Below are 20,661 nucleotides of genomic sequence, written 5' to 3' on the forward strand. Positions count from 1 at the left end.
CCACCCCCGCCTCCTACCCCCCTCCTCCTACCCCACCCCCGCTTCCTACCCCCCTCCTCCTACCCCACCCCCGCCTCCTACCCCCCTCCTCCTACCCCACCCCCGCTTCCTACCCCCCTCCTCCTACCCCACCTCCGCTTCCTACCCCCCTCCTCCTACCCCACCTCTGCTTCCTACCCCCCTCCTCCTACCCCCCCCGCCTCCTCCTCCCCCCCCCCACTCCCCCCTCCCCCCCCCACCCCACTCCCCCCTCCCCCCCCCACCCCACTCCCCCCTCCCCCCCCACCCCACTCCCCCCTCCCCACCCCACACCCCACTCCCCCCTCCCCACCCCACCCCACCCCACACCCCACTCCCCCCTCCCCACCCCCCAACCCCCCCAACCCACCCCTGTGCAGAACTTGAGCGCCGACAGTTAATGTCCGCGCGAGGAATCGGGCGGGGTGCCAGTCGGGCGGTTACCAGGCGCGCGGAGTTTTGGTGGGGGGGGTGCGGGGGCTGGGTTTGGACGCGCAGGCGCAGGAGCAAGGCGTCCGGGGAGCCGTGGGGGGGGAGCCGGGCGGCGCGGATCTGACGGCGCGTGCGCGGCGGCTCGGGGCTGGAGTGCGCAGGTCTTTGGGGCTGGAAAGCCTGAGAGCTGGCAAGTCCTGAATGATTAAAAAAAAACAGGCGTCCCGGAGCCGCTGACTCGAGGATTTCCATTGCAGTAAGCAAAGTTTTCACCGAGGCAGTTGTCTCCATGCTGGCTGCGGGCCTGCATTGTTTTCTGTTGTGAGGAGGAAGGAAAAGCTGGTTTGGGGAGGGGAGGGGGGGTGATCGTTTCTTTTTAATTTCTTCTCCCTCTTTCCCCCCCACCTCTTTTTTTTCTGAGGTTTTTTTTAACCTCAGGATTTTTTTTGGGGGGGGTGGGTGGTGGAGGAGGGAGTGGGGCTGGGGGGGGGGCAGAGAGGAATATGGAGGGCCCACGGTGTAGTGGGCTGAAGCAGAGCAGGCGATCCCGGTCTCAGAGGGACAGAGTGAGGAGACGGGAGGCGGCGAGCCGCAATGCCCGGCCCCACAGCCCTTCCTCGGGCTCCGAGAGGGACGAGAACCCGAGCCCCGGCAAAACGGCGGCGATGCCGGCTTCCTCCCGTGCCTGCCGGCCCCCCCGCCGCAAGAGGAGGGCATCCAGCTCCCAGGAAGAGGATATCATCGACGGGTTTGCGATCGCCAGCTTCACCACCCTGGAGGCTTTGGAGGTAAGGAAAAAGAGACAAGACAACCCTACCCACCACTGCTGCACCACTGGGGGGGCTTTGCATAGCTCAATTTTTCATACACATTTATGGATCTATCTGTGAGTGCCCACTTGCTATTGACAGTCCTGGCAATGCCAGTTTATCCATTGCCTGATCACTATAGAAGCTCTCAGTGCGCAGATAAGGTAAGGTTTATTGTCACGTTGTTGCTGTCCTTGTATTTAAAAAAAATTGTACTGTTTGCTAAATAGACTTATTTTTGAGCAAATTTGTTTTTAACCTTTGAACCTTCCTTCAAGCCTACTTATTTTGCTTTATTTCTCAAGTTTTTGTAATAGCCCTTCTAAGTTGATGTTGAATTGGCCATGAATAAAATCTCTAGAAGAGATGCAGATGTTGGTCTGAAAAATGTGGAGTGCTTATGTTCTTATAAAACAAAATCCACCCCACATCCCAATTCTGTTAAATGTGATGATCTCTGAGCATCACAGCAGTGAGCAAGATATGTTCTGAAATCTTGAGCATTAGAACTTCTGGTGACATCACCAAGAAGGTTCAAAGTTTAAAAATGTATTTTAAAACTAATGTTGCCTGCAGAAATCTTTGAGAAACACATCTCTTATTCTACTTTGATTATGTGAACAGTTAGTTGGTCTTTGATTCGGTGGTAATTTTCATTACCTTTTGACTGCAAGAGAGTTTGATTTCTTTTCATTTCTTGTTCAAGTCCATATATCTTTGGGCACACTGCAATGTTACTTAGTTATTCAGTGTGATTTTGGATGTACTTGTTGGTACATTTTGTGCTGCCTGAATTTGTATTTTAATCTGCTGTGGGACTTCAGCTGTTGTAAATTTAAGCTACAATCCTGCTTAGTTTGAAAAAAAAACACATCTTTTCTGTCCCTAAATTTGCCTAAAAATGTTCTATTTTTAAAAAATAATTAGCTTCATGTCCCTGTCGAGTTTACCCTTTAACCCTATCTGCGTTCCATGTTTATTATAGGGGTCTAGCAGCTTAAAGCCAGGTCAGTGATATATGTGCACAAACTATTCATTTTGTTGCCAAAATTGACTGAGGTTGCAACAAATTCTGTACATTTACAGCTATTATGATAAGGAATTATTTTTGTTAGAAAATATTTGAATTTTTTTAGTTCCTAACTTGGGAAAGTGGAATCACTTTGCAACTGCTGAAGTGTAGTAGATCAGAACACAAATTCAACATTGCCCAAACTGTTCTATAAACTACTACCTAGTGTCCTGTATTAATGTCTGGAAAGGATGTATTTTAGTCAGTTGGATGACTGTTTCATTGTCAGTGCCCTGGACATCAGCCATGTTTGTCAGCAGATTTTTATTTACCAAACTAGATTTGGAAAATATTTTTAAAACATACAGCTTACAAAATTTTCCTAACATTTATAAATGCATTCAGGTAATTGCTGGAGTGCTGACAGTCTATTGCACTTTGGGGTAAATTTTGGATGAAGCATGATTTCTCTAGGATAAAGTTTCTCCCTCTAACATTGGTCATGAATTATGATTTAATTGTTGTACCAGCAACAAGATTCACAGCAGAAAAACAGTGAAAAGATTTTCAAAATGGTGGTTAAACCTGGGATATTTCAGTCTTTAGACAATGGCTGGAGAAGAAAATAAGGTTAGGAGAGATTTTGAGCCGAGAAAGTTCAGTGAAAATGAGGAAGTTATTTTCAGTCAGATGTACTGTTGCACTTGGGAGCATGACCATAATAGTAACTTTCATCTAGTGATTCAATCGAGTAATTACCAATCCTTGGTGTTAGTCTGGCTGCAGGAGGATGGTTATTTCTGAATTAAAACTATGATTCTGCAATATTTGATTGAATTAATTCCTTCGCTATTTTTATCCGTCCTTGGCAAGATTATGAGCTTGTGCTTTTTTAGTTTGAAATAAATAATCCAGGAATGTTTACTAAAACAGCTTTTTAATGTTGTGGGCAGCACATGGCACAATGGTTAGCACAGTTAAAGGGGAAAATAACTCGTATCGATCTAACAGTAATGGCAGCCATGACCTGGGTTCAATTCCGACCTTGGGTGACTGTGTGGAGTTTGCACGTTCTCCCTATGCTTGCATGGGTTTCCTCTGGGTTCTTTGGTTTCCTTCCACAGTCCAAAGATGTGCAGATTAAGTGAATTATAGAATCGTCCAGTGCAGGAGTGGTCCTTCAGCCCATCGAGTTTTCACTGCCACGCAGGAAACACCTGAACTCCCACCTAACCCTATGAGCATTTGACCCATAACCTTGAATGTTGCGACATGCCAGGTGCTCCTCCAGGTACTTTATGAAGAATGTGAGGCAATCTGCCTCTACCTCCCTCCTAGGCAACACTTTCCAGACTGTCACCAGCGTCTGGGTAAAAAGGCTTTCCTCACATCCCCCCCGAACCTCGTGGCCCTCACCTTGAACCTATGTCCCGTCGCAACTGACGCTTCAACTAAGGGAAACAACTACTCCCTATGCTCTGTCCACGCCCTTCATAATCTTGTACATGTCAGTTAGGTCACCTCTCAGTCTTCACTGTTCCAATATGGATTGGCCATGCTAGTGTCCAAAGATGTGTAGGTTAGGTGGATTAGCCACATTAAACGTACAGTGTTACAGGCCTGGGACCATGACCATAATAATAACTGGGTGGAATGCTCTTTCAGAGTCAGTGCAGATGGCCCCCTTCTGTGTAGGGATTCTATGAATGGTTTTAAAGTTGGAGCTAGTGGTACCTGCTCGTCAAAACTTGGGAGTATGTAAGCCAAAGCTGTATAGTGTATGTTTTCAAAGTCAGATGTATTTTAATGACTGAAGCATGTGGGCTCAAACTATTATTCAAAAGTACTGTTGTGATCTTTCTGAACTGCACATCATCAGAAATGAATCTACCATCAACTTATGTGGGATATTAAAGATTTAAAATGAAAACTTTAAAAATGGAGATTGATGTTTTAAACTGGTTCTGCTGATCTGGATGGCTCCAAGTTTACTGATTATCTAAAAGTAAAATAACCGACTAAGGTTTTTAATTTTCTGTGATATTTGGTTGGTTTTAACAAAATCTGAAATTAAAATGTTGCATAAGGTTGGACAGGCTGGGCCTGTATCCACTGGAGTTTAGAAGAATGAGAGGCAATCTTATTGAAACATACAGGATCTTGAGGGGACTTGACAAATTGATGCTGAAAGAATGTTTTCCCTTTGTAGAAGAGACTAGAACTAGGGGACACAGTTTACACAGAAGAGGTCTCCCAATTAAGACAGAGATGAGGAGAAATTATTTCTGAGGGTTGAGAGTCTTTGGAACAGTTTCTTCCAGAGACTGGAGGAGGCTGGGTTATTGAACAGTTCAAGACTGAATTGGATGTGTTCTTGATTGACGAGAGTCAAAGGACATAGGGGATAGGGAGGAAAATGGATTTGAGGCCACATTCATATCAGCCATGATCTTATTGAATTGTAGAGCAAGCTCAAGGGGCCGAATGATCTGGTCCTGCTCTCAATTTGTATATTTGAATTGTTCATAAAATAGATTATTTAAAACTCTGGTAGGATATCAGAATAAAATGCTTCCACATTTTATGTCCTTGTGATGTTTTTGTTTTGAGACTCACTGTGTAGCAAGCAGTCTTTTAGTGACTGTTTTTTGCAAATGTTGCATATTATATGATCTGAGAATTCTGCATGCTTTACTTAGGAATTGCTGACTAGATACAGAATGTGTTAAAAAAGAAAAATCCCATATATTGTTGTTGGGGGACTTTTGGGTGTAGATTCCCCATTGACTGAATCACAATACTTATTTGTGTTCACTCATTTATTTATTTGATTGAGTTTTTACTTTGGCTTGTATGGTACTGCCTTTTTTTGTTCAGTTCTAAACTGCATATTTTTAAAAATCTGGATGCTGCTGATGCAGTTGTTTCTGAAGTGAACGCCATAGGCCAGGCACTGTGATGATAGAATATAGGAGCAGGACTAGACCATTCAGTCATTCTATCGTTTACACATTTGGTAAAATTGTGGTTAATTTGTTTTGTAACTCCAGTTACATCCCTTGGCTTCAAAGGCCTTAATGGCTAATGAAAATATATTGATCTTGTATATGAAAATTAATTGATCTAGGTTCTACTGCTTTTCTGTGTTTTCTAACATCTCTGGCTCTGATTTTAAGGTTATGTCCATTTGTCCTAGACTCCCCCCACCCACCCACCCAAACTGCAGAGAAAAGTTATGAAACAGTTAAATTTCTTCTTATTGACGTGAAGATGAAATTATCAGATGTATTCAATCTTTATCTATGTCAGCCAATCGCTTTTTTGACAAAAGTTTCTGGATGTTCAAGTAAATTACAACTGAAGACAAGACTCCATACACAGATTTTTATTGGGTTCTATAAAATTGTATTGTAATTTTATATTTTGAATTAACTATGTAAAACTTTGTCTGATAAATTAGTTTTTTAATATGGCGTTTTCCTTGGAGTTATTTTGGTGTATATGCACTTTATACCTTGTTGGAATTTTAAGAATAAATACAAATGGTATTGGCATGGCTCAAAGAATAAACTATCATTTTCTGAATTAGTAGTTTGAGTTCCTGTGATGGTAGAAGTATTTGCATTTCATAACTAATTATAATAAATTTAAGTACAAAGTTTGGTAAATGAAGATTGTAGTTTTGCTTTCAAATTGCTTAAACTGAGTAAAGTGGATCTGTCTTCAAGTGATTTCTCTTATAGCTGATCTTATAGCTGAAATAGCTGAATTTTTTTTCCTTCTTCCCAAAGCAATTAGAATGAGACCTGCACAATACATCATTTAGCAGTTTGAAGGAAAATATGTAATTTCTGCAAGATGGTATTTTAAATAAGAACCAAATGCAAGGTGATGCATTTTGGTAAATCCAATTCAGGTGGGAGTTATAAAACAAAAGCAGAACCAGCAGGAACATAGAGACACAGAGAAATCTGGGAGGACAGGCCCACAGTTCCTTAAAAGTGGCAGCACAGGTGGAAAAGGTGGTGAAGGAAGCATATGGCATGCTTGTCTTCATTTGCTGGGGCATCGGGTATAAAAGTTTGCAAATTATGTTATAGTTATATAAAACATTGGTTAGGCCACATTTGGAATATTGTCCAATTCTGGTCACCATACTGCCAGAAGCACATGGAGGCTTTGAAGGGAGTACAGAAAAAATTTATCAGGATGTTGCCTGGCATGGAAGGTTTAGCTATGAGGAGAGATTGAATAAACGGGGATTGTTCTCCTTGGAAAAGCGGATGCTCAGGACAGCCTGTTAGAAGTTTATAAAATGAGGGGTATAGATAAGGTGAGTAGTTGGAACCTTTTTCCTAGGGTAGAAATGACAATTTCAAGGGGGCACAAGTTCAAAGTAAGAGGGGAAATGTTCAGTGGAGATGCGCGGGGTAAGTTTTTTTTACATGGAGTGTTGGGGGCTTGGAATGCACTGCTAAGTGAGGTGATTGAGGCAGACAGATTAGTGACATTTAGGACTTATCTGGATTGACGCAAGAATAGGCGGGGAATAAATGGATGCAGGTAGTTCGTCTAGATAGGACAACATGATTGGTGCAGGGTTGGTGGACCACATAGCCTGTTCCTGTGTTGCACTGTTCTTTGTCCTTTGACTAGGAGCAGGAGTAGGCCATTTGGCCCCTTGAGCTTGCTGCAACATTCAATAAGATCATGGCTGATCTTTTTGTGGACTCAGCTCCACTTAGCTGCCCGTGCACCATAACTCTTTGTTCCTTTCCTCTTCAACAATCTATCTGTCTTTGCCTTAAAAACATTCAACGAGGAAGGCTCAGTTGCTTCACTGGGCAGGGAATTCTACAAATTCATAAACCTTTGGGTGAACAAGTTCCTTCTCAACTCAGTTCTAAATCTGTTCCACTTTATTTTGAGGCTATGCCCCCTAGTTCTGGTTTCGCACGCAAGTGGAAACAAACTCCTTGCTTCTTTCTCATCTATTCTCTTCATAATTTTACATGTTCCTAAAGATCCCCCCTCATTTTTCTAAATTTCAATGAATATAGTCCCAGTCTACTTGGTCTCTCCTCATTAGCCAACCCTTTCAACTCAGGAATCATCAGAGTGAATCTCCTCTGCACCCCCTCCAGTGCCTGTATATCCTTTCTCAAGTAAGGAGTCCGAAACTGTATACAGTACTACAGGTGTGGCCTCACCAGCACCTAATACAGCTGCAAAATAACCTCCCTGTTTTTAAACTCCATCCCTCTAGCAATGAAGGACAAAATTCTATTTGCCTTCTTAATTTCCTTCTTAATTAATGGTGGTTTTTCAATAATTGGTATGTGCTTGTTGAAATAGAATGCCAAATCTTGATGGCTCTCATGTGTATTTGATTTGAAACTTGGGCATGGTGTTAATTTATTAATTTTTAAAATTTGACTTTTCACTTTAGCTTGTGCAGTGCAGTCCTTCTTTAATTCAGTCCAAAGCATTAACTAATGAGACCAATTTTAAATTTTTAGTATTCTTGGCTGGTTACAAAAATAAACAGTATTTCAGCTAAACATTTCACAAGTATGCAAATTTTTGTAATTGGAAAGTAATATTATGGCAGAGGATACACTTTTTAAAATTTATACATTGTACAAATCTTTTTGTTCAAATAGCAATCTGGAAAGCTTGAATCAGGGAACACATGCATCTTGCAATAATTGACTAAAAGCTGTGAAAATACTGAGTATTTACCTATATAGATATGTGGTGCTAAATATTACTGTACCTGATTTGAGCTTTTAGATGGTGACAGTAATTGTGCTTTTGAAAAAAAAACATACCTGGGTATGTCTTTCGGGTAAAAATACTGGTGTGTATTTTTATGAGCTGCTTCTGAGAGTTTGGGTAGTTTAAGCTGTAATCCTCATTAGTTGTAACTGCTTTGTATTGGACCTGTATGATTTGATTATCATTGTTGTTTGTGAGAAGGGCTTGCCTGTCTGACCCTATTTCAGAATTTCCAATTTAACAATGTGGGCTTTTTTTATTCCAATGTCCTTTGGACAATGACTTGGTCATTCACAGTCATAGTAAAATTGAATGTTTCTAGAATACAAGCAAGGCATGTAATTTATCATTCATATCCTTAGGACAAAAGTATTTGAATTATTTATATTACTAATTCATCAAGGTAAATGTTATGTAACTTTAGAATCCTCTGGAAACCAAATACAATATGTTTTAATCAAATTCTAAACACATAATTATATGTTGGCTTTAAATTATTCAAACTGCAGCAGAGAAGGAACTTCTTGGATATAATGTATATTTCTGTTTCAAACAAGTTTGTGTAATTGTTTGACAAGTATAGAAAAGTGATACTACATGTATATGCTTCATAACAGTCAGGAGTTTAAAGCTGCAGAATAACATGGCTGCCTTGGAGTGTAATAGTGCCCTACAGGGCCTGGGATTAAATAGAGCCTTTGGGATTAACACAGTGGGAGGGTGGAGGAAAAACTGCTGTGTTCCTTTTTCGATTAGTTAGGCATTAATGGAATAGTGTTTTTAGATAGACATTTTCCAAGACTTTGTTTCCCTCTCTGTTTTGGCAGAGGTTGAGAGGATGGGTAGGTGTTGTGAGAGGGAAAATAATAGGTATCAACTATTTTAATAAATCTGTGCAAAGTTGTTTTAGGTATTTGTGTGAAGTTGCAGTGTGGAATAAGGGCAGGGTTTTAATTAAGAGATATTTTGAAGTATGAAAATTTTCTGCCAAGTGCTGCCAGCAATTTTTCTCAATGCTCGTTTTGTAAGGAATTCTCCAGCATAGATATGGGAGTCTGTCAGGCACAAAAGTCATTTTGGATGAGGTTTGAAACCATTTGTATATTGTGAAGGTTCCAAGTATCAAAGCGTTGTTAGGTATTAAAACAGCATTTAAGGAATCACATTTTTTTTCTGAACAACTGTGTCAGTGATCATTAAACTTAAAATTATATGGGGTGATCTCGTATTGTTTTACTTTTTAAAAGCTACAATGATTGGAAATTCTGATGTTTTTTGACATTAGCAACTCTGGAACCAAGTGGGAGCTTTGTTTTGATAGAAGTGCATTAATGTGTCTGATGTACTGCGCATTTTGACTTTCCAATTTTTTGAATTTCCTTTTGTATAATTTATTTTAAGTACAGTGTTTCTATAACATAGTGATACTGAAAAATGTTAAAGAAAGTATTCTATTGTGTATCAACATTAGATTGTGACATCCTGTAGTATAACTTTAGCAAGGTACCTTGTTACCCAAAACACTCGTGCTATCACATTGAGTTTGGGATTCTTACTGCTGATCATTTTAATTATCATAGGCACTGAGCTTCTTGTGACTTGCAAATCAAATTTTACTAGTGGATCCTTTAAAATGGTTTATAAAAATTACTAACCTATTAGCTAATTCCCACAGTAAGTGTTTTGTGAGATGGTATATAGCACATCTGAGTGACATTAATTTTAGTGCAAGGTCTGTTGTAATTATTAAAATGCTGAGCTGTTTTTTGTTGTCTGGAAATCATGGTCATTCAGCGGTGTAAAACTTGGTTGACTGATTTGTTTATTATCTCTTGATCGTCGTCAAGTATGCCAGTATGTTTAAGATTGTTTTTTAAATCCTTCATTGTTGATGACTTCAGAGCATGTTTTTGTGTCATTTGATTAAAAATTATTAGCAATTAAATGATTTTCTCTAATGAGATTAGTTTTACAAATGCTTGGTTGGGGAAGAGTCAATTCTCGCGCTATTCAATCCATTAGTTCACAAGATGGAGAAAAATCTTGCATTTTGTTTTAAGCATTTCTTGGTTTCATGGTTGAACTTTGTTACTGCATCTTCTCCAAATTGTTGTCCTGCGATTGTTTGCAGAATGCCTCTTGCATGCCTGTGCAGTGCTTTTATTGCCCTGTAATTCAGTTACTTTGCAGTCCTATTATACAAGTGCAAATGTGTTGTGTTTTCTTCTGCATTACAGGTTCTCCCTCTTGATGGTTTGTTTCCTTCACAATGCCCTGCCTCCTCTGTCCCTGGATGCATCTCTCTCTCTTGCTTGCTGTCTCTCTTCTTTCCCCCTCTTTTGTTTCTGCCTGGGCTTCTCTCTATTAATCTGTCTAGTGTCATTCAATCTTGTAAATATCCTAGCTATCTTATGCACAGTTAGATTAGATTTATATACATGAACACAATTGTGGTATTTTTATGGGCCTTATCTTTTCCAGATATTTAAGTTTACTTTTTCACTCGTCTACCCAATCTGTCATGAAATTGGTAATTTATTTTGTGTTGTGGTTCCAAAGGTACCAGTTGTGTTTTGATATCTTACTCGAATAGGTAACTTAAACGTGTATTGACAAACTACTTGATTATAGGGACATCACAAAAAGGTTCAGTACTTTGATTTGATTATTATCGTCACATGCATTGGTATACAGTGAGGGGTATTGTTTCTTGTGTTCTATAAGACAAAGTATACTATTCATAGAACAGATGGGGAAAAGAAAATAAGAGAGTGCAGAATATGATGTAACAGTCTTAGCTTGTGTGTAGAGAAAGATCAATTTAATATAAGATTGGTCCATTCAAAAGTCTGATTGAAAGCAGGAAGAAGCTGTTCTTGGGTGGGTTGGTATGCGATCTCAGACTTATGTACCTTTTTTCTGACGGAAGAAAGTGGAAGAGAGTGTGTCCGGGGTGCATGGAGGTCCTTGATTGTACTGGCTGTTTTTCCGAGGCAGCAGGAAATGTAGACAGTCAACGGTTGGGAGTCTGGTTTGTGTGATCGATTGGGTTAGGTTCACAGCCCACCCTTTGTAGTTTCTTGTGGTCTTCGTCAAAGCAGGAGCCATACCAAGCTGTGCTACGTCCAGAAAGGATGCTTTCTATGGTGCATCTTTAAAAGCTGGCGAGAGTTGTAACGGACGTGCCGAATTTCCTAAGCTTCATGAAAAAGTAGAGGTATTGGTGGGCTTTCTTAACTGTCTGTCTGAATGCACATTTTAAGCAGGAATCAGTGGCTAATAATCAGTATGGGATGATATTCTTTGTTAGCCTTTGGGTTCTTGGGCCAATTTAGCTACTGCTGTCCAATGCTTTCATCTCTGACTGAAAGTGAACTCTGCGCTTAGTAAAATCTCACCTGGAATTATTAGAAGTTTCTCATTTACTTTTCCACCTGACATTGTTCTTCATTGAGCTCTAGTTGAAACAGTTAGTAATTTTAACAGCAGTTCCCAAAAGTATAAGTCTCTCCTTATGAAGAGATCTCATTGAGACGTAAAAGATGTTGAATGGGATGGATAGGATAGAGGTGGAGAGGCTCTTCCCGCTCAGAAAGGACAGTAGGACTAGAGGGCACAGCCTCAGGATAAAGGGGGGGCAGTTTAGAACGGAGTTGAGGAGGAACTTCTTCACTCAAAGGGTGGTGAATCTCTGGAATTCTCTGCCCGTTGAAGTGGTGGAGGCTGCCTCGCTTAATATTTTTAAGACTCGGGTTGATAGGTTTTTGATAGGCAAGGGGATTAAGGGTTATGGGGAGAGGGCGGGAATGTGGAACTGAGCCACGACAGATCAGCCATGATCTTATTGAATGGTGGGGCAGGCTCGAAGGGCTAGATGGCCTACTCCTGCTCCTATTTCTTATGTTCTTATGTTCTTCTCCTATATGAATGTGAATGGAATTGTATTGAACATACAGATACGTTGTTCATGTTACGTGTGGCTGAGTCAATGTCACATGCATTTTTAAGTGCAGAAGTTTTTTTTAAGTAAGCATCTATAAAGCACCATTCATGAACATAGCTTACCCCAAAGCACTTCAGTCAATGAAGTACCTTTTGAAATGTAGCCACTGCTGTTATGTAGGAAGTACTGCAGCTGATTTATCACAGCAAACTCCCCAAAAACAGCAATGTGATAATGATCAGGTAATCAGCTTTTTTTGTGCTAGCTTTCCATTCTTTTGAATAGAAACATTGGCTAGGATATTGGAGAGAATTCTTCAAAATATCAACATAGGATCTTTTACATCCACCTGACAGAGCAGAAAGGCTTTGGTTTAACATTTCATCCAAAAGACTACGTCTGAAATGCAGCACCACTTTGGTCCTGCACTGGAGTGTCAGTTTTGATTTTTTTTGTGTTTGGGTCCTGGAGTGGTCCTTGAAACCACAACATTGTGACTCCTGAGACAAGAGCGGAACCAGCTGAGCCACAATTGACACTTTTTTGTTTTGAGATTTGCAGTTATCCCATTGTTGTTTAAAGAGTTCAGCAACATCCTTTTATATAGATTTAGAATCTTAGTTTGTCATCAGGTTCTGAAATGCAGACAGCTAAATAAAATGTGGATATTGTGTGGTTTTGACAATTTAAAAGATGGTAGTATAGATTGGGTGGTTGCAAAATGTGCTGTGGTATTCACAAAATTCGGATATGCATACAACACAAGTTTCTGAATGTTACAGTGCTGAGTTGTCTGATTGTTTGTTGTTATGGCAACCAGATATGGGCTGTGAGCTTGTGCCAAACTTAAAGCACACAGTGTACTTACTAATGGCTGGAGGGGAGAAAGAAAACAGCCATCATTGTAATTTTATATAACTTCAGTTTCTTTTGACAGTGATTGAACAACATAAAGACAGGAGTAGGCCATTAGCCTCCCTGAGCCTGTTCTGCTATTTAGTTAGATCATGGCTCATCTGAACTCGGCTCCATTTACCCACTTTGGTACCATATTTCTTGATACTCTGCCCTAAAATAAATCAATCTCAGTTGTGAAAATTTCAATTAACTCAGTGTTCGCAGCGTATTGGGAAAAAGAAGTGCAGATTTATGCTTCCCTTTGTGTGAAGAAATGCTTCCAGATTTCACTCCCAATGGCTTACCACTAATTTTAAAATTATGTCCTCTTATTCAGGAGAAAATACCTTTTCTGTATCTATCCTATTGAATGTCTTATCATTTTAAAACCCAACTAAATCACCCCTCGACAGGTATAAGTAATAAAAGCAAAGTTTATGCAATGTGTCTTTGCAATTTAACCATTTATGCCATTGTAGAATCTATGCTATGTTCTTTTCAAGGTCAGAATGTTTTTCCTATGGTCCAGTGCCCAAAACTGAATGCAGTACCTGAGACAGGGTCAGATTTTTTATTGACATTTTTGATCAGTTGATGTGTTTACAAATGTTCAACTGTTCATTCTCACACTCACTGGTCATTACAAAAAGATACCAGTGGCTATAATTCTAGTAGACTTAATAGCTGGTGATTATTTTTCAATGTGCTATTTAGAATGGTTGGTTATAAGAGCAGGTTGCAAAAGGTATGGCTGATTGTGTACTGCAACTATTACTATTTGAGTTTAATCCAGAAATTATATTTGCATGGCATTGTGCTGAACCCCTTTAAAAAGATCCACCTAAGATATATTTTATGGGTGTCCAACCTTTCTAAGCTCAAGAGCTAAAAGAAAAGACTGCACATCAACAAAAGATTATTTGTTTCAACTTTAACCAACATTAAGTTCTTGAGGATGGATTCTTGGTGGTTGAAGGGAGACAGCCTCTAAGAAGTGTGTAAAAGTTGCTGAGGTAATGCGTGAAACTGGTTTGTTACAGAACTTTGCAATTGAATATTGCAAAGGGATCCTCATGTTTCATGTTGCAATATAGCTGAGAAAATTGCTCATTATTGTAAAAAGATAATTTAAAATCCAATCCAAACACATTTTAGTCTAAAATAAAGCAAAATATTGCAGATTAATGTCACAAGTAGGCTTACATTTACACTGCAATGAAGTTACTGCGGAAATCCCCCAGATGCCACATTCTGTGTTCAGTTACAGTGAGGGAGAATTTAGCATGGCCCACGCACCTAATCGGCATGCCTTTCGGACTGTGGGAGGAAACCCATGCAGGCACCGGGAGACTCCACACGGTGACCCAAGCCAGGAATCAAATCCAAGTCCCTGGTGCTGTGAAGCAGCAGTGCTAAACACTGTGCCACCATGTTGCCTTGTCAGGAGATCTGAAATAAAATCAGTGTTGGAAAAATTTAGTGGGTCTGGCAGCATCTGAGAAGAGAGAAACAGAGTTAAGGTTTAGAGTCCAATAATTTTTTTCAAGTCAGAATGAAAGGAAGACTTCCAAAAGCAAAATATTGTGGATGCTGGAAATCTGAAATTAAAACAGTGTTGGAATGTTCTGAAGGCTAGGCAAATCAGAGTGGATAAATCCCCAGAACCGGACGGGGTATTCCCACGGACCTTAAGGGGGGCTAGTGTTGAACTGGCAAACGTATTTAAAATGTCAGTATTCACGGGGGAGGTGCCGGATGATTGGAAGGTGGCTCATGTTGTTCCGTTGTTTAAAAAAGGTTCCAAAAGAAATCTGGGAAATTATAGGCCAGTAAGTTTGACATCAGTGGTGGGCAAGTTATTGGAGAGTGTGATAAGGAATAAGGTCTACAAATATTTGGATAGACAGGGACTTGTTAGGGAGAGTCAACATGGCTTTGTACATGGTAGGTCATGTTGACAATCTGAGTTTTTCAAGGAAGTTACCAGGAAAGTGGATGAAGGGAGGGCGATGGATGTTGTCTGCCTGGATTTCAGCAAGGCCTTTGACAAGGTCCCTCATGGGAGGTTAGTTAGGAAGGTTCAGTCGCTAGGTATACATGGGTAGGTAGTAAATTGGATTAGACACTGGCTCAATGGAAGAAGCCAGAGAGTGGTTGTGGAGGATTGCTTCTCTGAGTGGAGACCTGTGACCAGTGGTGTGCTGCAGGGATCGGTGTTGGGTCCATTGTTGTTTGTCATCTATATCAATGATAACATAAGAACATAAGAAATAGGAGCAGGAGTAGGCCATCTAGCCCTTCGAGCCTGCCCCGCCATTCAATAAGATCTTGGCTGATCTGTCGTGGCTCAGTTCCACATTCCCGCCCTCTCCCCATGACCCTTAATCCCCTCTCTTATCAAAAACCCATCAACCCGCGTCTTAAAAATATTTAGCGAGGTAGCCTCCACCACTTCAACGGGCAGAGAATTCCAGAGATTCACCACCCTTTGAGTGAAGAAGTTCCTCCTCAACTCCGTTCTAAACTGCCCCCCCTTTATCTTGAAGCTGTGCCCCCTAGTCCTACTATCCTTTCTGAGCAGGAAGAGTCTCTCCACCCCTATCCTATCCATCCCATTCATCATCTTATATGTCTCAATGAGATCTCCCCTCATTCTTCTAAACTCTAACGAGTACAAGCCTAGTTTATTCAGCCTCTTCTCATAGCTCAACCCCCTCAACTCCGGCATCAGCCTAGTAAACCTCCTCTGCACTCCCTCCAAGGCCAAAATATCCTTGCGTAAGTACGGTGCCCAAAACTGCACACAGTACTTCAGCTGCGGCCTCACCAATGCCCTGTACAGCTGCAGCAAGACCTCCCTACTTTTATATTCAATTCCCCTTGCCATGAAGGCCAGCATCCCATTCGCCTTCCTGACCACCTGCTGCACCTGCAAGCTGGGTTTTTGCGACTCATGCACAAGGACCCCAAGGTCCCTCTGCACCGTCGCCTGCTGCAGAAGGTTCACGAGAATGTTGCTGGGACTTGAGAAGCTGAGTTAGAGAGAGATTGAATAGGTTAGGACTTTATTTCCTGGAGCGTAGAAAAATGAGGGGAGATTTGATAGAGGTGTATAAGATTTTGATGGGTGTAGATAGAGCGAATGCAAGCAGGCTTTTTCCACTGAGGCTAGGGGAGAAAAAAAACCAGAGGGCATGGGTTAAGGGTGAAAGGAGAAAAGTTTAAAGGGAATATTAGGGGGCCTTCTTCACGCAGAGAGTGGTGGGTGTGTGGAATGAGCTGCCGGATAAAGTGGTAAATGTGGGATCACCTTTAACATTTAAGAAAAAACTTGTACAGGTTCATGGATGAGAGGGGTAAGTGGAGGAATTTGGTCCAAGTGCAGGTCAGTGGGACTAGGCAAAAAATGGTTCAGCAGAGACAAGAAGGGCCAAAAGGCCTGTTTCTGAGCTGTAATTTTCTATGGTTCTATGGTTTTCTATGAATAGAAACAGTTAACTTTTCATGAAGGCCTATGAACTTTCATGGAAAAACTTCCTGTTTTACTAAGGGTAACCTTGTCCTCTACTGTACTCCTGCGATCAGGACAGTGTATGGACAAAGCAGATAAACAACATATTCACAGAGCTGCAGTTCAATTACACAAGGGTGTATGTACTCCTAATACAATACTGTATGTACTGCATTGTTCTCAGCTTACCAGTGACAACCTTGCCATAATGGCAGACACTTCAGCAAATAATCCAGGTTGGCAATTCAGTGAAGTCTTGAGAGAATTTTGCACTGTCGCAAAATGCTGTCTTTTTGGATGAGATGCTAAATTGGGCCCTGATTCCATGGCATTATGGTATTTTGAAGAAGAGCAAGGGAATCCTGCTTGCCATCCCAGACAATAGTTATCTTTCCACCAGCAACACTTAACAAATGTGAGCAGATAATCTGTCTTTTTGTTTATGGGACCATGGTCTGCAACATTTTCGTCCTTCACAACAGTGTTCACTTTAAAAGTACTTAATTGGTTATGAAGTACATCAGGATGCCCTGAGATCATGTGTGGTTCCACATAAATACCCTCTCCTTAGTCTATAGCTGGCTCTTTTACTTTGAAACACTGCAATTGGTAGCAGGCGTGCAGTCTTCTTGAGAGTGGCAGTTTTTAGTGGAGGGATATCTGGAGTCTCAATAATGTTGTAGATTTTCATGGATGGGATTAGACATCTCCTACTATAGCCAGCCAATAAGCCCATGAATCTGTGCAGCTGTATGCTTGTGTTATGCTGCTACTTTGTGTCATTACACAAAAATACAGAAGTAGCTCTGCATCAATTGCTAGCTCATGCTGTGAAATTGACACGTCCTTGCACACACTATCTGTAGCTGCACTGCCAAGGAGATTTTGCTCCAGTGAAATTTCTTCTATTGCCTCTAGAATTACTTAGTGAGACTGTTTCAAGAGACTGATTTTATTTCCGCCCCCACATACATGGACAGCTGTGAAAATTACCAGCTTGTAAAGCACAGGATCCCATTTGAAATAAAATGACCCTTTAATAGTCTGTGATTAGGTGGCTCAGAAGCAACTAAGTTGAATTTTGGAGAATGGCACTCGGTTTCACAGAGCAGCAACAGCAGTGTAAAAGTATCTTTAAAGAGCAGTTATTATGAAATTGAAAGCATTGGAGATCAGGGATGAACTCCATATGAATCAGTCTTGTATCCCCATTGGCATTGCACAAGAAAACTTACCTTGAGCAATGGTATTTTACGGGCAGTATAACAGGGAAATTCTTTCCAAAAATAAACTGTCTTGCAGCATATTTGTTTATATTTACCATTCTGTAATGTATTTTGTAGGAATGTTCTATCGAGATAGCAGTCATTTGATGACATCAGTAACCTTGGTGTAGTACTGTGCTGTTAAAACATCAAAACTCAATGCCATGGAGTAATGGTTTGATTTTCCACCCCTCTGCCCCAAAACTGCTCAATTTACCATCTTCACTCAGTTGAGTGGAGGTGTGCAGAGGATATATAGCTTGTTGCAAGCATCTAGTTCATAATTCACGTTTTAATTTTAGGAATCAGTGTAAAATGAAAGATAAGTGGAAACATCTGGTTACAAAATGGCTGTACATCTTAAGTGAATCCACTAAATGCTTAGACTTAATTATAGTTAAAAGTTGACCTATGTTTATCTTACAAGGTCAGACGTAGAGGTGTTAAGGCAATAAACAATAGGGGGTCTTGTATCTGAGCTTAATGGAGCCATTTACTTCAACATAAGAATTAAATTATATATGAAGTTCCCAGATGAAGAGAGGGTCAGAATGAATGGGGAAAAGGTTGTAAAATTCCATAACGGATACCTATTATTCACATGGGTTATATAATCAGAGTTGTATTGAAAGTAAAATAATTACTTTACATTTCTGTTTGACATTGTCCCAAAGGATGGCATGTTTCATTTGAACCCCAAAGAAATTCCACAACACCAGTTTAAAGTCCAAACAGGTTTATTTGTAGCAAAAGCCTCAGGCTTTCGGGACAGCCTGTCCCTTCGTCAGCTGGTTGGGAGTTCTGGTCATGAGCAGAGCATATAAAGGCACACACAGTTTACAGAATACTGATTAGAATGCGAGTCTTTACAACTAATCAATTCTTAAAGGTGCAGGCAGTGTCAGTGGAGATAGCATTAAGCATAGGTTAAAGAGATGTGTATTTTCTCCAGACAGGACAGTAAGCGAGATGTTGCAAGCCCAGGCAAGTCATGGGGGTTACAGATAGTGTGACATGAACCCAAGATCCCGGTTGAGGCCATCCTCGTGTGCAGAACTTGGCTATCAGTTTCTGCTCAGCGATTCTGCGCTGTTGTATGTCGTGAAGGCTGCGTTGGAGAACGTTTACCTGAAGATCAAAGGCTGAGTTTAAGAACTGATTAGCTGTAAAGTCTTGCATTCTAATCAGTATTCTGTAAACTGTGCCTTTAAATGCTCTGTGACCAGAACTCTCCACTCACCTAACGAAGGGGCAAACCCCGAAAGCTAGTGGGTACTATCAAATAAACTTGTTGGACTTTAATCTGGTGTTGTGAGACTTCATACCATGTCAAATGAAACATGGTATGCTATAAGTGAATACTTGGAGGGCAAGTGAAAGTTAGAACTGAGATCATAGCATAAGTAATTATAACCTATAGTGCTAATGTATTTTGTTTACAACTTGTTTTTGAATGAATTTGTAAAATCTTGTGGTGTAGTTCTTTTAGTTAATTACTGGGATTTCAGCTTTCTCTTTAAATGTCAATGGCCCCTCATAGGTTTGTAAGTTGCCTTTTGAAAAGGAAAAAAATTCCAGTGGCTAACTGAAAACAGCAGGAGTGTGTTGTCAGGAGAGAAAATAAGGGGAAAGAGAAAAATAAATGTCAATTTTATTGTATTACTTTTGATTCAATGAATTTAGACTTCAGTCAGAAATATCTGGTGACTTTGCATACAACCCTTTTATATGCAAGCTATTTAAACAAATGATGATCACTCACTAGCCTAGGTTGTCCTTCCTTCATCTGAGTGGGCCGCAAGATTGAAATTGGGTTTTTTCACTAACATTTCTGCCATGAATTGGATTAAACATTTAATACATGCTGAGTATGTCATAAGTTACAAAAGATGCTTAATCACTTACATATAAGTATATCATTGACTTCAAATGGTAAAAACAAAAATATTTATACTTTGGATGCAGAAGGAGCGCATGGCTCACATACTCAATGTTGTGTGCAATCAGCATGCACCTCATTTCATTTGCCCTTGTTTTATGTGCGTATCACTTCAATCATACCGGTAGGAAAAATATCAGACAGAAATAGGCAAGTAGATAGTCAATATCTTTTCCCAAAGGTAGGGGAGTCTAAAACTAGAGGGCATAGGTTTAAGGAGAGAGATACAAAAACGTGCAGAGGAGCAATTTTTTCACAGAGGGTGGTGAGTGTCTGGAACAAGCTGCCAGAGGTAGTAGTAGAGGCGGGTACAATTTTATCTTTTAAAAAGCATTAAAAAATAATAAGGGCGGCATGGACAAGTTGGGCCGAAAGGCCTGTTTCCATGCTGTAAACCTCTGTGACTCTATGTGGCAAACATGAGTGGGCAATGGTTGGCAAAGTGTCTTGTGGGCTGCATGTGGACTGTTTACACCATAGTGGTATCAGCACGTAACAGAGTTGATTGAGGCGATTACTTGGCATTGAGTTGTAAACAATCCAGCTACCTATTTTGTATACTTGGCAATACAAAGACCAGTGAAGTTTTTCAATGCAGGATCACCTGCATAGTCCCAGATTGCTTTTTGAGACACTTCTCCATCAAATACTTGGACAATTAATAGCTTCTTGGAATAGCAATGTCAGCGCAAGATTGTAAAAATAAGTAACTGTGAAATTTTTGAACTGGACTAGAATAAACTGCCATTAGTGACCAAAGGGGGTGTGCTTTTGCATTAGAAGTGTGTTTTGATGGAATGCCTATTATAATTTTTGTTGTCTCTTTTGTCAGTCAAAAGGCATGTTGTCGCATTGTTTTTTATTTTGCAGTCATTAGGAAAATTCGTAAGAATATTAAATGTAAAGGGAACAATAATAATTCATGAGAAGAGAGTACTGATTGGTTGGCAAGTGATTTCTGATAGGTAGAGGCATTGACATGGAGTATGCGCCAGTTAACTGATGACTGATAGGATAGCTGGGAGTAAAAGAGTTCAAACTTAACCAATACCTCTTC

General features: G+C 40.4%; 1 protein-coding gene across 11 annotated transcripts in view; it reads left to right on the forward strand.

Moving 5' to 3' along the window:
- The first annotated feature begins 953 nt into the window (after nucleotides 1-953).
- The window catches only part of fbrsl1 (fibrosin-like 1), an 884,033-nt gene continuing 864,325 nt past the window's right edge, over nucleotides 954-20,661 (forward strand). For 6 of the 11 annotated variants that reach the window (XM_080208009.1, XM_080208007.1, XM_080208011.1 and 3 more), the window contains exon 1: nucleotides 1,016-1,238. In XM_080208009.1, the coding sequence (XP_080064135.1) occupies nucleotides 1,116-1,238 (123 nt within the window). In that variant the 5' untranslated portion in view covers nucleotides 1,016-1,115. Of the gene's footprint in view, nucleotides 1,239-20,661 lie in introns of all 11 variants that reach the window. The other 5 variants (XM_080208005.1, XM_080208014.1, XM_080208006.1 and 2 more) reach the window with 3 other exon arrangements.

This window comes from Carcharhinus amblyrhynchos, chromosome 20 (genome assembly GCF_965287045.1).
Source record: "Carcharhinus amblyrhynchos chromosome 20, sCarAmb.v2.hapA, whole genome shotgun sequence".
In the NCBI taxonomy this organism is placed as follows: domain Eukaryota; kingdom Metazoa; phylum Chordata; class Chondrichthyes; order Carcharhiniformes; family Carcharhinidae; genus Carcharhinus; species Carcharhinus amblyrhynchos.